This window comes from Crinia signifera, chromosome 4, assembly GCF_055691185.1.
Source record: "Crinia signifera chromosome 4, ASM5569118v1, whole genome shotgun sequence".
Classification (NCBI taxonomy): Eukaryota; Metazoa; Chordata; class Amphibia; order Anura; family Myobatrachidae; genus Crinia; species Crinia signifera.
In genome coordinates, this window is record NC_139220.1 from 149,309,969 (window position 1) to 149,333,600 (window position 23,632).

A 23,632-nucleotide genomic window follows, 5' to 3' on the forward strand; every position below is an offset into this window, starting at 1 on the left:
TCGGGGGCTGCAGCTGAATAGGGCTGACGTCTCCGGTTGCTGTTGATTAAGAGGAATCTTGCGAGAACTACCGACCTCTCCTGTACTTGACTCCTGGCAAAGCCGCCGGGCAGTTGGGAGGGCCACTCAGGCCGGCTACTGGGGCCGCATATGGCCCCCGGGCCTGAGGTTCCCCACCCCTGATTTAAAGCTATTGACATTATTCACACACGTGTTGACCACCTGGAACAAACTTTTGTACTGTGACACAATGGATGGATGATAGGTTATTGTACATCTAGCTTAAACTATAGCTGTAAGTGTGTATTGTAAATTTGTATTTCCTTAGTCCTGCTATAGCTTACTAGCCATCACGGTTTAAGATGGCATATGAACGGATCTGTGTAGGAAAACCACTTCCTTAGATGTTCTTTATAGAAAGCTGCGTTGTAATCCTAACAAAATGCATTCATTTATTTCCCCGACTTTCTTAGGACTTTTATTATGAAGACCTTGAGCCTTTAACTGAAAAACTGAAAGCTTTGGCTACGGATTGCCACAAGCATAGAGCCAAAGTAGACAGAAGAAAGCAACGCTCTGTTTTCCGTGATGTCCTTAGAGCTGTTGAGGTATTACACATCAATCTGCTAAAATGAATGATAAGTGATAGTATCTGCCTTGTAAGCTGACTATTTATGTTTTATGACACTAACATTGCTGCTGTTGTATAACCTAAGGGGTGCCATAAATTGCAGTTAGTGAAATTGGTTTGCTAAATGTGTTTTATATGTCTACAGGACGGCGACTTCCAATCTGAAATCATTCGGTTTGGGAGAGAACGCATGCACATCGACTGCTGGGGGAAAAGGCTCACATATGGAATATTTAAGGAACTGTTTGGTTCTGGGATGCAGCTTCATCTACTAGTAAGATGTCTACATTTATTTCTGCATTTATTTTATTCAGCTTGTGCTGATTTACTACATACAACTCTGTATAAGTACTGCTAAATGTAGAATCATGTTAACTTTCATGAAGGTTGGGCAGTGAGCGTTCTGATCTGTGGCCTCCAGTAAAATGTTAATGTAATTGAAATTTATGACATTATTTGTCATTTAATGTAATGACTAGTAACAATCTGAAGCCAGAGTTTGCTCAATATAGGAAATGTGTGACTATTACTGGTCCGTATTTGGTTAACTTTATTGACTGACGAAAACCCCATAATATAGTAGCATATGATATTAGTGAAGGTTGCACAGCTATTTTGAAACTAGTCTATATCAGTGGTTCCGAAACTGTGCCGTGGCTACCTGGGGTGCCTCAGATTGGTGGGCCAAGACCAACTCAAATTATTCATGGTCCGTTATTTATGGACCAAACCAGTTCTGGTGATTGCTAATCATAAAATATGTACAAATAGAACCCTTTAACTGAACCAAATGATCACATATAGATACAATTCACTTAACTTTATATTAAAAAAAAAAAAAAAAAAGTTGGCCAAGGGGTGCCCTGATTCAAAAAGATTGGTAACTCAGCTATATGCTGATTGGCTTAATGTATTTTACAGATCTACATTTTGGTAGATTTGGGGATTTATTGAAAAAAACAGGAGAAGATAGAAGGTGGGGTTTCCAGGCTTGGTGGTATTTGTTGCTGTATGGGATCTCCAAATGAGAATTATTTTTTGGAACAGCTTCCCATAGTTCTGTAGGCAGCTACAGTGTAGTTCAGATCTGTACGGCGCCAGTCTTAAGCCACATCGCAGTACAGCCGCAGTGCATTGTTTATAGACAAATCCATGCGATCTAGCCGGTCTTTCCCTGCAAGCGATGGTGATGTGTGAGCGTCAGTACTCCATTTTTAAGTGATCAGGTCAGATTGCTTAGAAATGGGGGTGAAATTCACCCCCGTCCGTGCCTTAGGGGCATACACAGGGTGAGATTTTAGCTTTGTAAGATTTTGATACTGCAATTTCCCTTGAATTCCCCAGAGCCCAGAACAATAAAATATTGATTATATTTACTTGAGATTTTGACTATAGATCATTTTATACTAGTACACTAGACTGAATACAATCTAGTCAAAATAGCCCTGAAAAGACAGTGAGCTGGCATTTCTAACCTGCCTTGTGTGAAAAAATAGGGCAGCGATTGTGAAAACACAATTTCATTGAAACAGTTTTTGTGAGAATGTATTTTTTATTGGGCATCCTATTGACTGAAAAGAAATTGGGTTGAAAATTGGATACTCCTGTTAGAATAATGCAGAATTGTATTTCATTTGCTATGGTTGACTGACTTTCTCTCATTTGATTTACTTTCTACATGCTTGCATTATTGAGTCATGTAACTTGATATCATTGACTTTGAATGTTTTTGATAAAATATTATAAATAAATATAATTGGGGAGCTAGGCTTATAATCCCACAATGTGCGCATGAATCTACTTGTATCAGAGCAGCTCCTCTGGCAGAGGGTTAATAGTAGGGAAATATATTGATAAGGGAGAAAATACCATCTGGTTGTAGGTGTTCTAATGTTTATATATAAAAACCTTAATATTCAAGGCACATTAAAGGACATCTAGCTCAGATGTTCATGCAATAGTATGCTCCCTTTTCTCTGATTACAGCAGAGGTGCTTGAGCAGCTGCACATTGTGGGGTTTTTAAGTTTAAAGTTTCCCAAATACAATTCCATTGCCAATCTGTTTAAAAAGTAACATTTGTGGAGGATGAGCCCTGGCACACCTTCAAAATCTGGTTTTGAGTCATTTCCTTAAGGTTTTTTTTTTTTTTCCAGGCAAATGGATTTTTGCGCAATATTTTTGAACTTGGTCCCCCATTGCTCTTGGACACAGCCACTCTTAAAGAAATGAAAGTTTCTCGTAATGAAAGGGTAAGATGCACAAGTCACTTGTTTCCAAAAGCAAGTGTTTCTCAGTATACTGTCAATCAGAATAGTCACAATTGTGGGGTACGCAGAAACATGCATGAATTAGGACCTGTGAAAACGGTTAATGGGCGATTTTTATTTATTTTTTTTAAATAAAGGAGCTGGCCAGGCTAAACAAAGTTGACATTTATATGCACTGGAATTGCTTGCATGTATTTCATTAACTGAAACTATTTTTCCACTCAAGCACATGAACAACTCTGCTGCATTCAAAGCTCGAACAAAAGCAAGAAGCAAACTCCGTGACAAGAGAGCAGATGTTGGGGAGTTCTAAATATTCAGGCCAGAATCCAACATGGAACTGTATACAGTTAACAAATGAAATATTCCTTGGAGTGTGTTACTATATGTTGTCATCAATGAAAGATCCAAAAATGTAGTGGAAATAATTCTATTTTGGCTTTGTAATTGTTTCGTTCTATAGTAAAGCAAACTTGTATGTTTGCTTATTCAGTTTTCCTTGCCTATAAATCTATTATCCATATAAAATGCAATTTTTACATAATTGCACCTTAGTTCACTTGCGCTTTGCTTTAGAAGTCAGGTAATGGTGTTGTAGATATTTTCATTGGGTCAATAGATTTATTCCTGGTATAATGCTATACACTGGTAATTTACAGCAGTATTAAAAACAAGTTGCCCATGTTCTTGGCATAACAGTATGTATTATAATGAATCTGATGGGGATCATTTAAAGTGTTATCTGACAACTGTTTGTGTTCCAATAATGTAATAAACTTTTATTCCATACATTCATTAGTATTGTGATTTGCTGATTCTTCCCAATAGCACCCCCTCCTTTGGCATTGGCTCTAGTTTGCAAATTAATGCTGACCACTACTGCTGAATGGTCACATCTAGAAAAGTATTAAAATTAAATAGTGCAGTTATATTGCCAAAGTGCTCCTGCAGTGGGTCCAGGGACAATGACACTTCTACCCCTTTGCGACCTGGCAATTTGAGTGTCGGGTGCAGTCTGACACCCCCCCCCCCCCCCCCCATTTCACATATAGCTGCAAATTACTGGGTTAAAACTGTCAATTCAGCAAACGGTAATTTTGCTGAAAACACTGGTTATTTGTGTAGTGTGAAATGGTCTACCGGGATCACAAATCCTGGGTTGACGCACGGTTGGTGACCTAGGATTTAAGACCTGGGTAGACCCTTTCGCACTACACATTACCAGGTAGAACATGATTGCATTGTGAAGTACTGTTAAATGCTAGTTTCTTAGTAACTGCAGTGGCTGTGTACTATGGACCTCCTATTGACCAAGCAGGTGAGATAAAATGGCACTCAAGTCAGCAATGTCAGTTTGCCATGGAGCTACTATTCAGAATGTTAACAGAAATTGGGTGTCTGGAAATTACACAAGCTGATCCTTTAGTCCCATGATTATTTTTACACTTTGCGTTTTCCTTATGCTTTGTGCACGCTGGAGCAACAGGACTTCGCTAATCAATAAATGCTCTTCACACTGGGAAGAAGTATACCAAACAGTCAATACCTAGGTCTGCCATTGAATGTTTCAAAGAATATAGCTGAATGGTGTCACTTTTATTTTCAACTTCAGCATGTCCCATTCATGGATGACTGATGTAAATGGACCGTTACCAACTTGTACAGTAGTGTTGGTGCAAATATTTGAACTTATTTCCCCTTCATCCAGCAGTGGACACTAAAAGCTAGACTGTTCAGTTGGTTTAGCAGTGTAGTAACTGGGAGTTGGCACTTAAAATAAATTCAGTAGTGTCAGATCCTCCCCTTTACTCCCCAATACAGTCTTAATTTAGAGCCTTTTGGGAGCTTGACCAGTTTTTGGCTTCTCTTGTGAGGCAATGTAATTAGATAGGGGTACTTCTATCAACATGAAGATGACAGTGCAGTGGCTTTGAGACCCCTCCGCCACTAAAGTTTGTGCAGGGGTCTCTGCCTCTGAGATCAGTCTTTGGGATATCTGAATGCCGCTGCATGCCTCACAGACCACAGCAGATTTTTAATTATACACAGCACACCCAGTTAGCGGGCTGCCCTGCATTTAGATTTAAAGTCTGTGGCTTTATGGGGGGTGGAGCTAGACACTAATTCATACCCTCTGGTTCCCAGCAGCCACCTGGCACATCCTCTGCAGTGCCGGTGGCCATCTTTAATCTTCCATGCAGTGAGACTGCTCTGCGGATGGTCTCATTGCTGTTGAGGGGTGGCGCATATTACAGAGCGTTTGAACTGCACAGCTACACAAAGGTCATATATTAGTTAATGCTGGATCAGTCCACAAATGCTTCCTTAGTGTTAGTTTCTAGAATCTTTTTAGGGCAGAGTGCTGACCACAATGAAGGGCACCCTCCCCCAGGGTGCTGACCACAGAGCAGGGCACATTCCTGATACCGGGGGAGGTAGAGGCTGATAAATACATGGAATACAGATCTAGCCCCTCATCGTTGCCATGGAATACAGATCTAGCCCCTCATCGTTGCCATAAGTACCCGTGATTTGTCACAGCAAATCCACACCCAAAATAGATACAAGAGAATGGCAATCAGGCTGCACCAATCACAAAGGATCTCGTAGCTAGCGATTGGTGTGGAGATATCTGATGTCCTACAGATGTGGCAACATTTAAGAACCACTTGGCTCATCTATACACCCAGTTACACACTAGTTAATTTTTGTTAGGAATCAATTGACATATCCTACATCTATTTTTGGACTGTATGGAGGAAACTGGAATACCTGAAGGAAACCCACACAAGAGAATATACAAATGTCAGTTAGGGTTGTGGTAATCAAACCAAAGTGTTGTGAGACTGTAATGCTGACCTCTACACCATCTGTACTGCCTGATGCAAGACACATTGCCATCCCCAATGAGTCATCGTCCCCTTCTTCCCTCTCACTAGTGCAACACCGTAAGTATGAGCCCTTTCAGGTGTTGTCCCCTGCTGGGTGAAAACATAGCGGGGTCATGTAGGGGGAGCACACAGTAATATTGGACACATGGCATACCCTGATCCAGAGCACAGCAGCGTCTGCGTTGGTCACTTCACCTTAAATATGATGCATCTTGCTGGTTGCAGGGGAACGCCTGGTGTAGTGGGAGACTGGTGCCACCATGTAAGGGATGTATGCCCATAGACAACTAAGGACATGCAGGATTGGGGAAGACTGGGGTCTGTCTGATTCAACTGCCAGCTGCTCCACAAAAGGGTGTCGGCTCTTCCGTAAACAGACCTCAGCGGCATGTCAGCTAATAGGGCAGGGCAAAATGTACTTGAAGGTAACACTACTTTTTTTGAGACGCATGTGTTCCTAATAAGCAGACACCAAGTCAGGATACTTCTTTTTGGGTGTCCCTGCTTACACATAATGTCTATCCTGTCTGCAGAACTCTAAGCCTCCAGGGAAAGGAAATCTTCCTGACAGTCTGCTTATATATCTGACTGAGCCTAGGCCAGTGATGGCTAACCTTGACACTCCAGCTGTTGAACTACATATCCCAGCATGCCTAGCATCAGTTTTAGCATGGCCAAATAGTAAATCTGTAGCAGGGCATGCTGGGATGTCAAGGTTAGCCATTACTGGCATAAGCTCTGGCTAGATCAGTAGCAGGCTTATCAAAGGTGGTAGTGCCTTCTACATTGTTAGGGGCCCCACTTTTATTGCAAAGGCTCCTACCTTCAGTCTGAGGCAGAGCCTCTTCTCTCCTGAAGGCTGTACTCAGAAGTCTGAGGAGGATGTCTGCTCAGGACTCTGACCTCCTGAATATTTATTTAGTTTCTTATATAGCTCAGATTCCATTGCGCTTTACAAATGATGACATCAATGAAAGAACAAACTGGGTAAAACAGACAGACATAGAGGTTGGAGGGCCCTGCTTCAAGATTACAATCTATAGGGAAACAACGACAGGCACTAGTAATAGCATAGCAGTCCCACCAAGTTGCAAGTCCATGTGGGTGGTACCTAAATTTGATAGGCTTGCCTGAAGAGGTGAGTTTTCAGGGAATGCTTGAAAGTTTGGAGGCTAGTAGAGTCATATTGTGCGTGGATATTGAAGCTTTCATCCTGGCTGTGTGCCCACTGCTCATTGTGGATGTAACAGAACTGCCTAAGCTGTCATTTTGGTACTTGTGTAGTTTCAGTGCCACCTAACGCTATGCTGTCAGCGTAGCCCAACGGCAGTCTAGCGTAGTGTCCCCATCAGGCAGCATAGTCCCCATACTGTCCCTGCAAGCTGCGGCTCTGTCCTTGGTAAGCCTTATGAGCGCCTCTCACACAGCGCCGGTAACCACCAGATCCCCTGCGCTGGCAGACGTGTGGCAAGCAGACACGGAATACACGTCAAGTAATCCGCTGCGCTCCCCACACTTTATAAATACAACTCCACGCCAACGTGGATAGTGGGGGTATGAACATGTTGGGAGGACGCGTACAGCAGGGCTCGCAGCACTTCAGGCCGACGTGGATAATAGGGGTGTTTCAGGAACACATTCACACCTGTAATGTCAGGCAGGTTAAAATAGTCAATGGTTCCCACACAATATAATAAGTGCACAACACTGACTACGCTAACTGCGTAAGCTCCGGTTAAGTGCGAACGTACGCATAGTCGCAGACACAAGCGGACTACGCTGGCTGTGGGAACACAACGTTGCTGACAGGGACGCTGACTACGCTGATGCTGACAGACACTACGCTGACTATGTAAGTGGCGCCCTTAAACTAAACAAGTACTGTCCTTTTTTGTTAAGAAGCTGAAATCTGCTGTGGTATGCCCTGACTCAGATGATTTAGACCAGGCATGTTCAAACTGTTGTCCGCCAGCTGTTGTGGAACTACACATCCTAACATTCTTTGCCATAGTTTTAGCACCTGTAGTTTCACAACAGCTGGAGGGCCATAGTTCGGACATGCCTGATTTAGAATATATTCTCAAGTCTGCCTGGCAACATCCTGAAAAAATACAATCAATCATCATAGATCATTCAATTATGTCAATATATTAAATAATAGCATAGAACAGGAGGCAGACCATCATTAAAAACTAAACATACATAATAATACAAAAACCTAAAATAAAGGTTAAATACGTTTTTATTAAGAATAGAAAGTGAATCCACTTTTGTATTTCCAGCATCTGCCGGTTTTCATTGGTGACCTAAATTGGTGAGACTGATTGGTATAGGGAGCGGGTCACGTGATGGCATTAATAATAAAAAAACTACATTGTCCATGTCCAAAGTTTGGGCCTAATATTAACGGACTCTCCCTTCATTCTGTTGACCAATTGTGGGTATAGGCATTATTTGATATTATCGATTTTACCCTATATGGTTTTATGATATGTATTAACCTTGTGTGATAATAAATATGTGTAAAGATCATCCAATTTTATTTATTGATCAAATTCCTGGGCAAAAAACCCCAGAGCGCTGCTATCCCCCCCTTTTTTTCCACTACCATTGCAACATCCTGGACAGCTAGGGCAGTACAGGACTGGCTAAAGGTAATTGAAGCTGAACTTCCACTGGAAGTTTTAGACGAATGCGGCATGTTTATCACATGTGCAGCAGGCCGTTACATACATCACTGAAGCCATAATGAACGGAGGCCTATTAGCGCCCAAGGTCTCAGCAGTTTCGGTACTAGCCAGATGCATACTTTGGCTACGCTCTTGGAAGGTGGATGCAGAGTACAAATGAGCTCTAGAGGTGTTGCCTTTTGTGGGGGATGTCCTCTTTGGGGAGGAGCTTAACAAAATAGTCGCCTCCCTGGCTGCAGCTAAGACGGCATGCCTTCCGTCAGTTTCTACCACTATTAGGCCAAAAGTTTGTACTTTTCGTCCCTCAGGGAAAAGTAAGGGACAGTTGTTTGGCAGACAGATGGGACAAGCTAAGTCAGTCAAACCTAAGGCCAGACAGCCCTATGCAACTAGACAGATAACTCCTAAACCTGACAAGCCCACAGCCTGAATATGCGGGACTCCCTCTGGGGGGATCCCGGGTGGGGGGCTAACTTCTCTTCTTCGCAGAAGAATGGCTCAGGATGACATCCGATGCCTGAGTGAGAGAAGTGGTGACCCATGGGCACACTGTGTCCACAAGATGTCCCCCTCAACAGTTCTTTCTGACAAACCTGCCAAAAGACCCAAAACAGAGGCCCTTATTCTGGTTGGTGTGGTAATATCCGCGTGCGTTCGTGCCGCCGATGTTTTGTGTCTGCGCATGTGCAGAGGCGTCTCTGCGCATGTGCGAGCGGGGCGTACGGCCAAATCCCGCATGAAATGTGAACACTCCGAACAGGGGGTGGAGAGGGGCGTGAAGGGCTATTTGGGCTCATTACCATATGCATACGCCCCGCGTTTCATGGGCGTTCCCATGCAAACGCTGGGCGTACGTATGGTAATGCGGCCGTGAAGCACGTGTAGGGGGCAGACATATGACATCGCCGGATGTCAGCTGCCCGCCCAGATCCTTGCTTTTGCACGGAAAAATGTCCGTGTGGTCTGAGGTTGCGGGAGCTGGTGGACCACTCGGTCCTGCATTCGATGGTCTGCGACCATCAAATGATGGGGGAGGTTCCCTGAGATGGAGGAGGCGTATTACATGAAAAATACACGTGCGGTCCGTTCGGCCAGCTTCTTACCGCGTACGGACGGAGTTGGCGATCCGTATGGAAGGCGGGGTTTCGCACGCACGGTCCTGGCCGCATATTCGGATCCGGCCGCACCGATCAGAATAAGGCCCAGAGAGCCTGCCTTACAACAGGTGGTGGACTCCTTGATACAATCCAGGGTGATTGTACCAGTACCTCAACAACAGCGATTCCAAGGATATTCTTCTACCCTGTTTATGGTACCCAAACCAAACAGATCTTTTAGACCTATACTAAACCTGAAATCGCTAAACAAGTTTGTGAAGGTGTAAAAATTCCGCATGCAGACACTAAGGTCATTGTATTGGCAATGGAACCGGGGGACTACATGGTATTCCCGGACATTCAGGATGCATACCTGCAATATCCACATTGCTCAGTCTCACCAATGATTTCTGTGGTTTGCCATACTACCTGAACCCTATCAGTTCCAGGCCCTCCCATTTGTGTTGGCCACGGCACTAAGAATTTTTACGAAGGTTATGGCAGTCATGACAGCCTCCCTAAGACATCAGGGAGTCAGAGTCCTCCCGTATCTGGATGATCTATTGATTCTAGCCGGTTCACAGGAGACACTGTTAAAACATCTTCAGCTGACAAAAGATTTCTTACAGACTCACGGATGGTTTATACATTGGAAGGAATCTGCTCTGGTCCATCCAGACAGATGTTACAGAGAATAATACTCCCTCTGGAAAAGAGCCAGCAGCTGTAGGCCAAGATTCAAAACTTCTTTCACCTCCGGAGAGTTACAATACACCAGGCCATGCAGATTCTAGGCCTGTTGGTGTCGACATTCGACATGGTCAAATGCGCGCAATTTCAATCTTGCTCGCTACATAGACTGATTCTAGCCAGGTGGGACAGTCGTCCTCAGTCCATACGCTCCCGGACAAGGAGTCTCACCTCGTAAGTCCGGGCGTCACTGAGGTGGTGGCTTGCAGAGACCCACCTTCAGTTGGGAAGGCCATTTTGGATTCAGCAGTGGGTACTTCTCACCACGGACGCAAGTCTGCTGGGTTGGGGAGCTGTAGTAAAATCCCTATTTGGGAGGCCGACTTCCTAAGTCACCAGAACGTTCACTCTGGAGAGTGGTGACTACATCCCGAAGTGTTTTGGCAAATAGCCAAAAGATGGGACACAACTACAAGAAGATCCTCAGGCAGCATTCACAGACGCTCTGTCCATATGCTTATCTGCCAGTATCACTTCCTTGGATACTCCGGAAGTTCAAACAGGAAAGGTGAAGCCTAATCCTGGTGGCCTCAGCGTGGCCCAGGAGACATTGGTTTTCAGATCTAGTTCATCTGTCGGCTGCTCCTCCGTTTCTGTTACCACTGCGACAGGATCTGCTCAGTCAGGGTCCTTGTCTGCACCCGGATCTGAGGAGACTAGCTTTGATGGCGTGGCTCTTGAAACACCAGTCTTAAGAAGGAAATGTTTCTTTGAAAAAGTTGCCAAGACAATGATTAAGTCCCAGTAGCCGGCTTCAGCACAAATTTACTATAGAGTGTGGCACACCTATTTTTCTAGGTGCAGGGACAGAACGTATGACACCAAGCAATTTAAAGTGACAAGACTGCTAGCCTTTCTCCAGAGTGGTCTGGATAAGGGTTTGCTGGTCTCTGCACCGTCAGTCTGGTTCCAGAGACAATTGGCTACAATACCAGATGTATGCACATTTTTTCAGGGGGTCCTCAGGATTCAGCCCCCATATTCTTCTCCCATGGCTCCTTGGGATCAATCAGTGGTTCTGAAAGCTCTCTCAGAACCACCATTTGAACCCCTAACTTTGGAAGTGACTCACTGCCAAGGTAGTCTTTCTGATGGCTATCGCCTCAGCTAGGATGGTATGAGATTTGAGGGCTTTGTCCTGTCGTTCCCCATTTTTGGTATTCCATCAGGATAGGGCTGTCCTACCTTCCAAAAGTAGTTTCAAAATTTCATGTCAATCAGGAAATAGTGGTCCCAGCACTAAGTTCCACCAGTCTGTCCAACAAAGAAAGATCTTTAGATGTTGTACAGGCCCTTAAAATCTATGTACAGCGTACAGAGTCTATTAGACGTTCAGATTCCCTATTTGTACTGTACGGTTTTCACAAAAGAGGGTGGCCTTCTCACAAGCAGGCTTTGGCTCGCTGCATCAGGATGGTGATCACACAGGCTTATGAAAATGCTAACTTACCACCATAGGCGAATCTAGAATTATGGTAATGGGTGGTCCCAGATCTAGACATAATAGGAGGGGGACCTTTGCGCGGCGTACCCGCATGGGAAAAGGGGCGTGGCCTCATGGGAAGGCGTGGCATAAAAAGGGGTGTGGTATTACACTTTAGACCATACACAGTAATGCCCATTACACATAAAGCCACACACCGTAATGCCAATTAAACATAAGGCCACACACCATAATGCCCATTACACATTGTGCCACACATCATGATGCATACTATATTACATATGCATACTATATGACAAACCGTAATGCCCATTACATATTTGCCACATAAGTGCTGCTTACCTATGTGCTCATTGCTAGGGGGTTCCTGCTTGATGGCACCATAGTACCCATTACACATGATGCCGCACACCATAGTACCCATTACACATGATGCCGCACACCATAGTACCCATTACACATGATGCCGTGCACCATAGTACCCATTACACATGATGCCGTGCACCATAGTACCCATTACACATGATGCTGCACACATAATGTCCCTTACACATGATGCTGCACACATAATGCCCCTTACACATGATGCTGCACACATAATGCCCCTTACACATGATGCTGCACACATAATGCCCCTTACACATGATGCTGCACACCGTAATGCCCCTTACACATTAAGCCACACATTATGCGTAATGCCCCCACATACCGCCACTTGTAGCATCCCTTAAGCAATGCCCCCAAAAGTGCCACTTACTGTAAATTTTTATATGAGCCTTCGCTGCTGCTGCAGGGAGAGATAGAGAGCGGTGCAGCTGCTTCTATGGGGAGAGGAGCAGAGCGCAGCGTAGAGCACAGTCCGACACCCCTCCTGGTGTCCCCTCTAGCCGAGTGGACATTTGAAATATTGTGCGTGCTGTTGTTGTGCGTGACGTCGGGGGAGCATGCTGGGTGCCGGCACCACATGATTAAAGGGGGGGCAGGCTGAGGTGAAAGCGGGGAGAAGAATTGGAGCGGAAGCTGCAGGGTCATTGACAGCTGGGCAGAGAGCACGGGGCTGCCCGGCTGTATTCAGAGCACTGCAGGTCACGGCTGTTTGAAATAATACCCCTTTCACAACAGAAAATGCAGGGATTTACCCGGGAGTATGGTCCCTGGATCATTTTCTTGGGGTGTGGTATATTACCTCGACAGTCGGGATTCTGACAGTCATTACTCAGACGTCGGAATCCCAACTGCACAGCGTGGGGAGTGCAATGAAGCCCCTTGTGGGCTCGCCACGCTGCGGGCACGGTGGCGAGCTGCGTTCTCCACCTATTTTATTCTCCCTCAATGGGGGTCGTGGCCCCCACGAGGGAGCAGTCGGGATTCCGACGTCTGAAGAATGACTGTTGGAATCCCGACTGTCGGGGAGCCGTCCGGCACCCTTTTCTGGTGTGAGGGGGAGAGACAACCACTCCTCTCTTACTACCCCCCTTTAACCAACCAGCTATATCTTCAGAACCAACTGACCCATTTACATGAGACTAGTATCATATTGAAGAACTTTTGAGTTGGCTTCGAATGATTTTGGTCCTGTGAAACTGGGCTGTTTGGTTCCAGAGAAATCTGCCCTCAAAGAACATAAACAGTCATGAAATTACATTTAAGAAATAAAAAAATGGTTTAACCTCAATATCCCTGGAACCAATTAACCCATATGGATCCAGCCTGGTATCAGATTGAAGGCCCATCGATTTGGGTTAGACTGAGATCAACCTCGAGCTTCAGTGATGCCGAAGGGGGAACTGGCAGCCGTTGAACTGGGTGGGGGTCGGAATTAGCGGGTCCCATGTTATCCTATAGGGAAAACGTTCCAGCTTTGCCTGGCAGTATCTCCGGTTCCCAGGGGGCTAGAGACACGGGTGCACCCCCGTACCACCCCCCAGATTTGCATATGTTTACTACTACCTTCTTCAATCTTTGTACATTCCACAAAGTCGGTTGGTCCTTCGTGGGCTGTTCGGCTTGGTGCTTCTCCTGAACAGAGGTGTCTTCTTCTTTACAGAAAGATCTATTAAGAGCACTAAAAGGGAACTCTCACCTGAGGCTGCCCAGGTTAGCCGCCTCTCCCATCCAGGGATAGACAATATATATATATATATATATATATATATATATATATATATATATATATATATATTAAGTTGCCAATTTAAATGTAACACATTTGAACCACTTTAGTTCAAAGTTGCCATTGAGATCATTTTGCATTAAGGTTTACATTTCCTAAATAGATTTACTTTCTGTGCATGCCAAATTGATCTCTACATCTTTCTTTCTCTAATGGTTTTGCCCTTGTTTTATTCCTATAACTTTTGTCAAAGAGCTACTCAAATTTTAGTCAAAACCCTTTTTGATGTTCCTTAAATGTTCAGCCCATCTATCATTAAGTGGTCTAGAAGCACAGCCCACTTATTTTGAGACAACTGCTTTCAATCAAAAAAATAATTGTTTTACTGTTACAAATTATAAAATCAGTAACATGCTATACTCCAATAGCATTTGATGTACTTTGTTGCCCCCTAAAATGTACACACTTAAGCCGTAGCCAAAGCAGCTGTGGAAGCCCTCAAAATGGGATCCATTTCTAGCAAATCCTAATGCCTTGTAATCATTTTTTCTTTATACAAAGAGTAATAAAATGAAGTGAATTATTTTACTTATCTCTGTTTTTAGCTTTTTTAGGATTAAGTTGTCGTTCTTTCTGAAAAAATCATGTTTGATTGGAGCATCAGTAACCTTTACAGAGTATCCTCTGGCTATAAACCTTTGTCTGAAAACTTTTACTGTTCCTTAAACACATTTACCTCAGAACAATTCCTTCTAACAACACGTCTGACTTGTCCCTAAGGGATATTCTTCAGCCAAGATGGATGATGATTACTTTTAACATTAATGTTTGCATTTCTATATGTTGATTTATGTAGTTCTTATTTTTTAAAGTTCAATTTTCTATATTTAAAATATAAATAATCTGTAAATAAATTAAGTTCTTTCTCAAAGAGTTCCAAATCTTCTTTACTTACTCTCCAAATAAATTAAATAGCGTCAATGAAATTATACAATTTAACAATATATTCTAAAATCCTATTAATTATCCATATAGTCTATTGTTCTCAAAAGCCCACAAGGAGATTTGCATATGCTGGTGCAAAAGAGGTCCCCTAGTGGTCCCTCATACTTGTTGATTATACTTCCCTTGATATCAGAAAAAAAAATTCTCTAAATTAAATGTAATATCTTCCTGTATAAAAGCTATCTTATTTTCTTCCATAGGGCCAGGGGTTTAAAAACCATGGCCCTTATTCTGAATCGTGCGGTACGGCCCGCGTGCGGCTGTACCGCCGATGTTTTCAGTCTGCACATGCGCAGAGGTCAATCTGCGCATGTGCAGCCCAATTCGCCGCAGACGTAGTTCGTCCGCCGCAAAGGGGGCTTATAGGGGCGTGAGGGGCTTCATACCCTCATTTCCCTATGCATACGCCCCGCGTTTCATGGGCGTTCCCATGCAAACGCGGGGCGTATGCATGCTAATGAGGGTATGACGCCAGTGATGGGGGCGGGAAGCTGACGTCGCCGGATGTCAGCTCTCAGCCCCCATACAAGCTATCACACGGACGATTGTGGCGATCCGTATCGTGGGCGGGGATTGGTTTGTGCGGCCGGAGCACCGTGTGCGGCTCCGGCCGCACAGATCTGAATAAGGGCCATTGTACTACTTCAATGACCTTTAAATGATCATTTACTAAAATTGGCTGTTACTAGAATAAAAGGTACTTATGTAGTATCTGGGCGCCCGATTTTTTGATTGTATGCCTTAAGTTAAGGCATACAATCAGATGCGATGCGATATCGCATCGCATCGCATGCGACCATCCGATGCGATGCGATGCCCCGATTTTTCCATAGGAATCAATGTTAAAATGGACTGAGTCCATTTTAACATGGAATTCAATGGGAAAAATGGGTCCTTTTCATACCCCTACTATCCAAGTGGGCATGGAGTTGGATATAAACCTGTGGCGAGCGTAGTGAGCCCCCGAGCCCGAAGCGTGGCGAGCGAAGCGAGCCCCGCGAGGGGACGGTATTCTGTGTCCCCTCGCGGGGCTCGCTACGCTCGCCACGCTTCGGGCTCGGGGGCTCGCTACGCTCGTCACAGGTTTATATCCAACTCCATGCCCATTTGGATAGTAGGGGTATGAAAAGGACCCCTTTTTCCCATTGAATTCCATGTTAAAATGGACTCAGTCCATTTTAACATTGATTCCTATGGAAAAATCGGGTCATCGAATCGCATCGCATCCGATGGTCGCATGCGATGCGATGTGCCCGATCCGACCCGATTTCTAAATCGGGCGCCCAGATACTACATAAGTACCGAATAAAATCCTCCTGCCACTGTAAATATGTTAATTTAATTAAAACATTCATGGTATCCTTAACACAAGAATTATATTTTAAGACCTCTGGTTGTAAATGAAAATTTAAAGACGTTTATGTATTTTCTTTGGTTATTTAGCTAGGTGATTGGGTTACTCCTCTAACCAATGACAGTAATCCATAGGGTATTTACGCAAATACAGGCCACCGTGACTTTAAACCTTGACAGATAGTTGAAACACGTTGGTGGACAGCCCAGAAGGAGCTCTTAACAGTCTGTGGATAACATCTGGAGGTGTTTGGACACATAAATATATCTACAGTAGGTGTGCTCATATACATCCACTCATCCCGGTATGATAGACCATTTGGTGGATGTTGGGAATCTCCCAGCTTGAAAAAGGAAACCTATGTGTTTCCGAAACGCGTTGCTGACAACTTTATGGACACACTCTGACTGATCCTAATGGTGTTATCCTGAACTTGATGCACTGAACCTGGACACTTGGACACTTTATTTGGAACGCACCTTCTGGCACTTTTGCACTTTATATTTGGGGACTCACCCAAAATCAAGCCTCCTGCTGTGGTGCCGCAGAAACTTCAGTTGAAGTATAGCCCACCGCAGCACCAATTCATGGTGAGATGACTGTTTGTTTTTCCCAGAATATATGAAAATCAGCGTTTCCATTGGATGTCCATAGTAATTGATGTCTGTATATATGTTTCTACATATTTTTAAAAAATTGTGAAAATTGTGATTTTTTCTCCCAAATAAACCTTTGTTGATTCATAAGGTGTATATCTTCACATCATTGTTGCGCCAAGCTACAACTGTCCTGTTGTTTCTAGAGTATTGCCAGGAGGTGGTGTACCTCCTGTCAGATGTAGCAGGCAGCACTCTTTCAATTAATTGCGCTATTTGTTCCACATAACCCTGTATCCAAAAATGGGTTGGGTTTATCCCAGAGAGACAAGTCCTAGAGAATAGGAAATCTGATGTTCTAGAAATAGAAAAGGTTTATATTAGTGTCTCATGGACTTTCAGAAGGAGGATCTATTTTCACTATGGGATTGCTGATAACCTTCCTTTCAGTAATATATTCACTTTAGTACAACCCCATGGCTTCAGTTTTATTCAATAGTTTGGGCTCTACCATCAGGGCGCTTATAGAAAAAAGATTTTATATATATATAAAATTATTGGTATAATTATGTTTTCAATTTAGCTGCAGTTTTTTTAGTGCACAAGTGTATGTACACTATAGCTAACCTATTCTTGGGCACACTTATGTGTGTCCAGTTAGGTAGCCTGAAAGATACAGAAACAAACAAAAATGAGTAAAGCTGCGCTGTTTGTCTGGCACCATGTGTGGGTATATTAACAGAAAAAAAAACAAATGGCAGACACTCTTTGAAAAAGCCCCCATTGCTAGGGGCGAAACGCATTAGAGGAAGCCCCAGCCTGAGACACCTTGGATTAATTGTTTGCAAAGTAGTCTACATCCTGAAAAAGTCGACACACCTGCGATACCAACCATCTCCTCCAGCGCCATCATCTCCAGCAGTCTTGAGAACTCCAAAGTGTACGGGTGACGGTAGCGTCGGTGGGAGAGATGCCTCCAGCCCCTCTCACCCTACGGTGCCAGCCGGGAGACCAGGAACAAAGCCTGGACCCTTCCATCACAGGTTCGCAACTCCCGTGCACTCTCACTGATCACCACAGCCCTTGGGGGAGGTTCTCTAAGAATCTCCGCCCCCCTTCGCCGCCCATTGCATTTATAATTATCGCATATGTTCTAACATATGCGATAATTATAGCAAAGGACAGCTCTTGCGTTAAGAGCTGTCCTTTGCGGTGAGAGTCGCCGGGTCCCGGCGGCTCCCCCCTCCCTCCCACACCCGGCGCTGCTGCTGCTGCGCCGGGCTCTCCTCCTCCCTGCACCCGGAAGAGGATCAGTGCAGGGAGGAGGTCACAGGTCCGGGCAGCACAGAGTTGTGCTGCCCGGACACAGGTGAGTGGGAAGGGGGTGATGCGGGGCGGCGGGGGGTCGGCGCGGGGCGGCGGTGGGATGCGGTAGAAGCCCATTGGCTTCTATGGGGCATCGCCAGATTGTTCTGGCGATGCCCCCCGCCGCGTTAACCCGGCGGGGGATGCTTACAGCATCCCAAAATGCGGTAAAAACCCCGATAACGGGGTTTTTACCGCATTTCTTGCTCAGAGAATCTCCCCCCTTGTGAGAGAAGCACCGATGGTAAAAACAGCTTTCAGTGAGAGCTCCTGAGAGGGAAGAGCGAAGACCCTTTCACCATCCACGCTGGTCTGCTCCCGCACCCGTACCGGAGGGACACTAAACATTACACATCACCCGGAGCCGCAGCGCACAGAGGCGCAGGTGAGAAACGCCTTAATCGGCGTATTGTAACCAACAAGACTGTGCCCATTCCAATTATTCCTATCTACAGCTGTTATACTTATTGCAAAATATAAATACAAAGACTTATTTCCAACTGTCATATTGACAAGCTATTATCCAAGGTGTCCTTGTACTTCGTTTGAAGTGGATTAATATTTTAAAGATATATTGTGCGCAATAATCATCTTTTATAGTGTATATAATAATATTGTTGTATCTTAAGGTGGCCACCTGAATAAAAACTTTTAAATATTATAATAAATGTTGATGCTATACAAAAACCATCATTTCAAAAATGAATTTGTGTGAAGGTGTATTCTTACATGGTGCCAGACAAACAGCGCAGCTTTTCTCATTTTTGTTTGTTTCAATAGTTTGGGCTCTCCCTCCTTCTTAATTTGTAGTGGGACAAGAAGGGTAAGCTCACTTTTACCCTTCATTATACAACTTCTGGTAATGGCTCTAGCTTCTAATATCTCACAACACGGATGTTACAGGTATCCATATAGCTTTCTCGTAATATAAGATATCTAGACAACAACATCATCCTATCTCTGACTAACCTGCTCATCTCCTTCCTGAACCACCTTAAAGAAATAAGGTGAGCTCTCCAAATTAAAAATAAAAACTTCTCAAAGATGTAAATCATATATATATATATATATATATATATATATATATATATATATATGGTACTTGTTTCCTAGCACGGCCACAATCTTATGGATCGTGTACCTTTAAGTTAAGGTACACGATCCACACGATGGACCCGATTTCCTTTGAAATCAGGTCCATTCGGCCGGCTAAGACACAATATCGGGGGCATCGCGTCGGTCGGGACCATTAACATTGGTCCCGACGCGACCGACGCGATGCCCCCGATTTTTCCATAGGCTTCAATGTTAAAAAATATTTTAACATTGAAATCGTGCCGGGAAAGGTAAAATATCGGGGGCATCGCGTTGGTCGGGACCATTAACATTGGTCCCGACGCGATGCCCCGATTTTTCCATAGGCTTCAATGTTAAAATATTTTTTAACATTGAAATCGTGAGAAAATGTGAAAAATGTGAAATGGGCCAATATGACCCATTTCACATTATAGATGTCCCCGTCGTCACCCCACGATAGACGCCAACCCGAAGTGTGGCGAGCGGCGGCGGTGCGCGTCCTCTGAACTTTTCATTCCCCTACTATCCACGTCGGCGTGGAGTTGAGAATAGAATAGTGTGGCGAGTGCAGCGCGCCACCGAGCCCGAAGCGTGGCGAGCGCAGCGAGCCCCGCGAGGGGACGCGTATAACTTCACAGGTATACGCGTCCCCTCGCGGGGCTCGCTGCGCTCGCCACGCTTCGGGCTCGGTGGCTCGCTGCGCTCGCCACACTATTCTATTCTCAACTCCACGCCGACGTGGATAGTAGGGGAATGAAAAGGTCGGAGGACGCGCACCGCCGCCCCTCGCGGGCTCGCTGCGCTCACCACGCTTCGGGTTGGCGTCTATCGTGGGGTGGGGTTTACGCCGTTAAATTTGGGGGGGGTTGGGAATATTTTACATTGAATCCAATGTAAAATCGGGTCCCAGGGACCCGATTTACATTTCATTCAATCAAAAAATCGGGTCGGTCGCGTCGATCGCATCGCATGCGACCAAATCGCATGCGATGCGATCGACCCGATTTTTCCGACACGACCACCCCGATGTAAATTGGTGTGGCCGTGCTAGGAAACAAGTACCATATATATATATATATATATATATATATATATATATATTCACCAGTACAGGCCAGCACACCTCGTCGATAACAACCACAGCGTTGCCTTCCCTTGGTCTCCGGCAGGATTCCAAACATACAGCATAGGTAGGGCGGCACTCGCTTAAATCAAGACTCTCACAACTGGAGTATTTTCAGTCTACGTTTCGGAGCTTTTATTTGTCACTCCGTCATCAGGACATACAAAAAATAAATGAAACACCAGCATATTTATACATACCAAGACCACCGTGCACGAGGACGCCCAGGTACCATGAAGCAGGAAGCTGCCGTGAAAGACGTCATCAACACGCGCCCGATGCCACGGTCTCCGTTGGTTACGGCGCACATGTGATACGTCAGTCACGCAACGTTATCCTGCATCTGGTTACCTAGGTTACCTTTACATAATAAAAACAACATATCAGGCAAGAACGGAACTCTGCATATACAAGGGACAATCAGAAACATCATGAGTATAGTGCCCGTACACATTGGAATGAGACCTAAATGTTATATACAATTGTCATAGTAGAAAAATGATAAAATATCAAAATATAAGGACAAAAGATAAAGAAAAAATAAATAAATATTGAGGAAAAATTGAGAGAAAATTGAAAAAGAGATAGTAGCATGTTAGATTAAAGCAGCATGTTAGATTAAAGGTTTCAAGAGGCATACCATTCATGGCTAAATCCTAGATATCAAAATGCTATAAGAAACAGTGGAGTCCATGTGCTTCATTCAGCCCACCGGGAGACAAAGTTCCCAGTCGCTGAATCCAACAGGCTTCACTTTTCAACAATTTAGATGCTCTGTCTCCCCGTCTTAAAGAGGCAGGTACATGATCTATGATGATCGATTTCAGGGATGCCACACTATGTTTGGCCTCAAAGAAATGGCGTGCAAGAGGTTGATCACTACCTCCCTTTTCATAAGCAGCTTTAATGGCTGATCTATGTCCAGCGAGCCTTTCCCTCAATGTCCTTTCCGTTTTCCCCACATAATTAAGCGAGCACGGACAAGTTAATAAATATACAATAAATTTCGTTGTGCATGTGACACGGTGTTGTATAAGTAATTTTCTACCAGATCTAGGGTGAAGGAAATAGGGACCTGTTGACATGGATCGACAAGCTGTACAATCAAGACATCTGTAGCATCCTTTGCGAGGTCTAAGAAATTGTTCACTAGAGGTTTGTTGTAAATTAGTAATATCGGTCTTCATAACTACATCTCTAATATTCTTACCCCTTGTATAGCAATTCATGATATTAACATCCTTGAGACCAAGAGATGGATCTGATCTGACTAAGGGCCATAGACTTTTACTGACTTTGTTAATTATAGGGCTCGATACATTGTAGTGAGTTACCCATGGAAATTTCTTAGGGCCAGCCGGTTTTGTACCGTATTTAAGTAGCTCGTCCCTATCAAGACGCATAACCTTGTTTTTGGCTTCTAACAACAATGGCAACTTGTAACCCCGGGTTAGAAACTTATTAAGCATCACGTCAATGGCCTCTTCTGCTAAGATGTCACTACTGCAAATGCGTTTTGCCCTCACAAATTGCGAAAAGGGGAGCCCAAATTTTAGGCTCTTAGGATGGAAGCTGGTTGCATGTAAAAATGCATTTCTGTCAGTTGGCTTAGTAAATACACTGGTGGTAGCACGTCCGTCCTTAACTGTGATTAAAACATCAAGGAAACTAACTTTTTCTGTGTCGACACTATAAGTCAACTTCACAGGGCTAGTGCTAGAATTCTGTTTTTGAATAACATCAGCCAATTCATCAGGTTCACCAGTCCAGATAAGGAACAGATCATCGATGTATCTGGCATAGAATAAAATCCTGCCAGATACATCGATGTTGGACAAAAATAAGTCACTTTCGACTTGCAGCATGAAAGTGTTGGCGTACGATGGGGCGAAATTCGTCCCCATCGCACAGCCAGACACTTGTATAAAAAACTTGCCATTGTAAAGAAAGTAATTGTGTGTAAGAACAGTTTCTAACAGACAAAGAAAAAAGTCAACATTAGGACCTTTATAAAGAGAATTGCCAAAAAAAAAAGTTTCACTACTAGTGACTCTGATAATACCACTGGAACCCCTCAACAACGCCCTGGTCCTGGCCCTTTAGGGGTACGAACCCGCACAGACACAGGCGCCAAACGAGGCGCGGTGGCCAACACCAAAGGAAAAGGGAGGGGCAGAGGACGTCCCCCGTCGAGGACTTAGTGTGTAATTTATCTGATCATATATTAACTGTTCATGAATCAAATGTTCTTAATAGAGGTTTATCTTTCGTACCAACTGTATTGTTTGATCCCACTAAATGGGAAATTGAAAAATATAAGGTGTCTAGACAACTTAAATTAAAAGAATACTTTAACAGAAAAACTGATATACCTCCATTATCTATGACTGCTCCTATTGTATCTAGTGTACCTCCATCGGTGAAAGCTTTACAACCTAGATCGGTTTTTGAGCCTATTTCAGCTAATGCCACTATCAAGACTTTTAATAGAATGTTGTCTCATGATGTTTCTGAGATTAAACCTATACAGCATTTTAATAACCTTAGTAAAGAGGAATCAGTGGCTTTACATGATCTTGGCACATACACCGATATAATCATAAGACCCGCCGACAAAGGCGGGGCAATTGTTTTGCAAAATATTTCTGATTACAAATGTGAAATTGAGAAACAATTAGCAGACAATAAGGTTTACCGCCCGCTGCAATGTGATCCTACGGATAAATTTAAAAAAGAGTTGGATACTTTGTTGAAGGATGCAGTGACCCATGACTGGATTGATGATGAATTAGCAAAGGCGTTGTGTCCATCTAATCCGGTAGTGCCTATATTATATACACTGCCCAAAATCCATAAAGGAATCAATCCACCGCCTGGCAGACCCATAATTGCAGCACGTGGGTCACTGTATCAGAATGTTGCGACTTATATTGATACAATATTACAACCGTGCATTAAAGCCACAGATGGTTTCCTACTTGACACTACTGCATTCCTTAAACGTCTGAGAGAGGTGGGTGACATCCCGGCTGGTAGTTTGCTATGCAGCCTGGATGTCACAAGTCTCTATACCATTATCCCGCATGATCAGGGACTGCTGGCCGTTAGAAGACTGATTTTTGGCAATTCTCTTTATAAAGGTCCTAATGTTGACTTTTTTCTTTGTCTGTTAGAAACTGTTCTTACACACAATTACTTTCTTTACAATGGCAAGTTTTTTATACAAG

The 23,632-nt window shown here is 44.0% G+C and overlaps 1 protein-coding gene across 3 annotated transcripts in view; it reads left to right on the top strand.

Moving 5' to 3' along the window:
* Positions 1 to 3,695, top strand: part of IFRD1 (interferon related developmental regulator 1) — a 32,238-nt gene extending 28,543 nt beyond the window's left edge. For all 3 annotated transcript variants that reach the window (XM_083182748.1, XM_083182750.1, XM_083182749.1), the window contains exons 9-12: positions 474 to 608; positions 777 to 905; positions 2,787 to 2,882; positions 3,127 to 3,695. In XM_083182748.1, the coding sequence (XP_083038874.1) occupies positions 474 to 608; positions 777 to 905; positions 2,787 to 2,882; positions 3,127 to 3,213 (447 nt within the window). In that variant the 3' untranslated portion in view covers positions 3,214 to 3,695. The remainder of the gene's footprint in view (positions 1 to 473; positions 609 to 776; positions 906 to 2,786; positions 2,883 to 3,126) is intronic.
* The last annotated feature ends 19,937 nt before the right edge of the window (positions 3,696 to 23,632 follow it).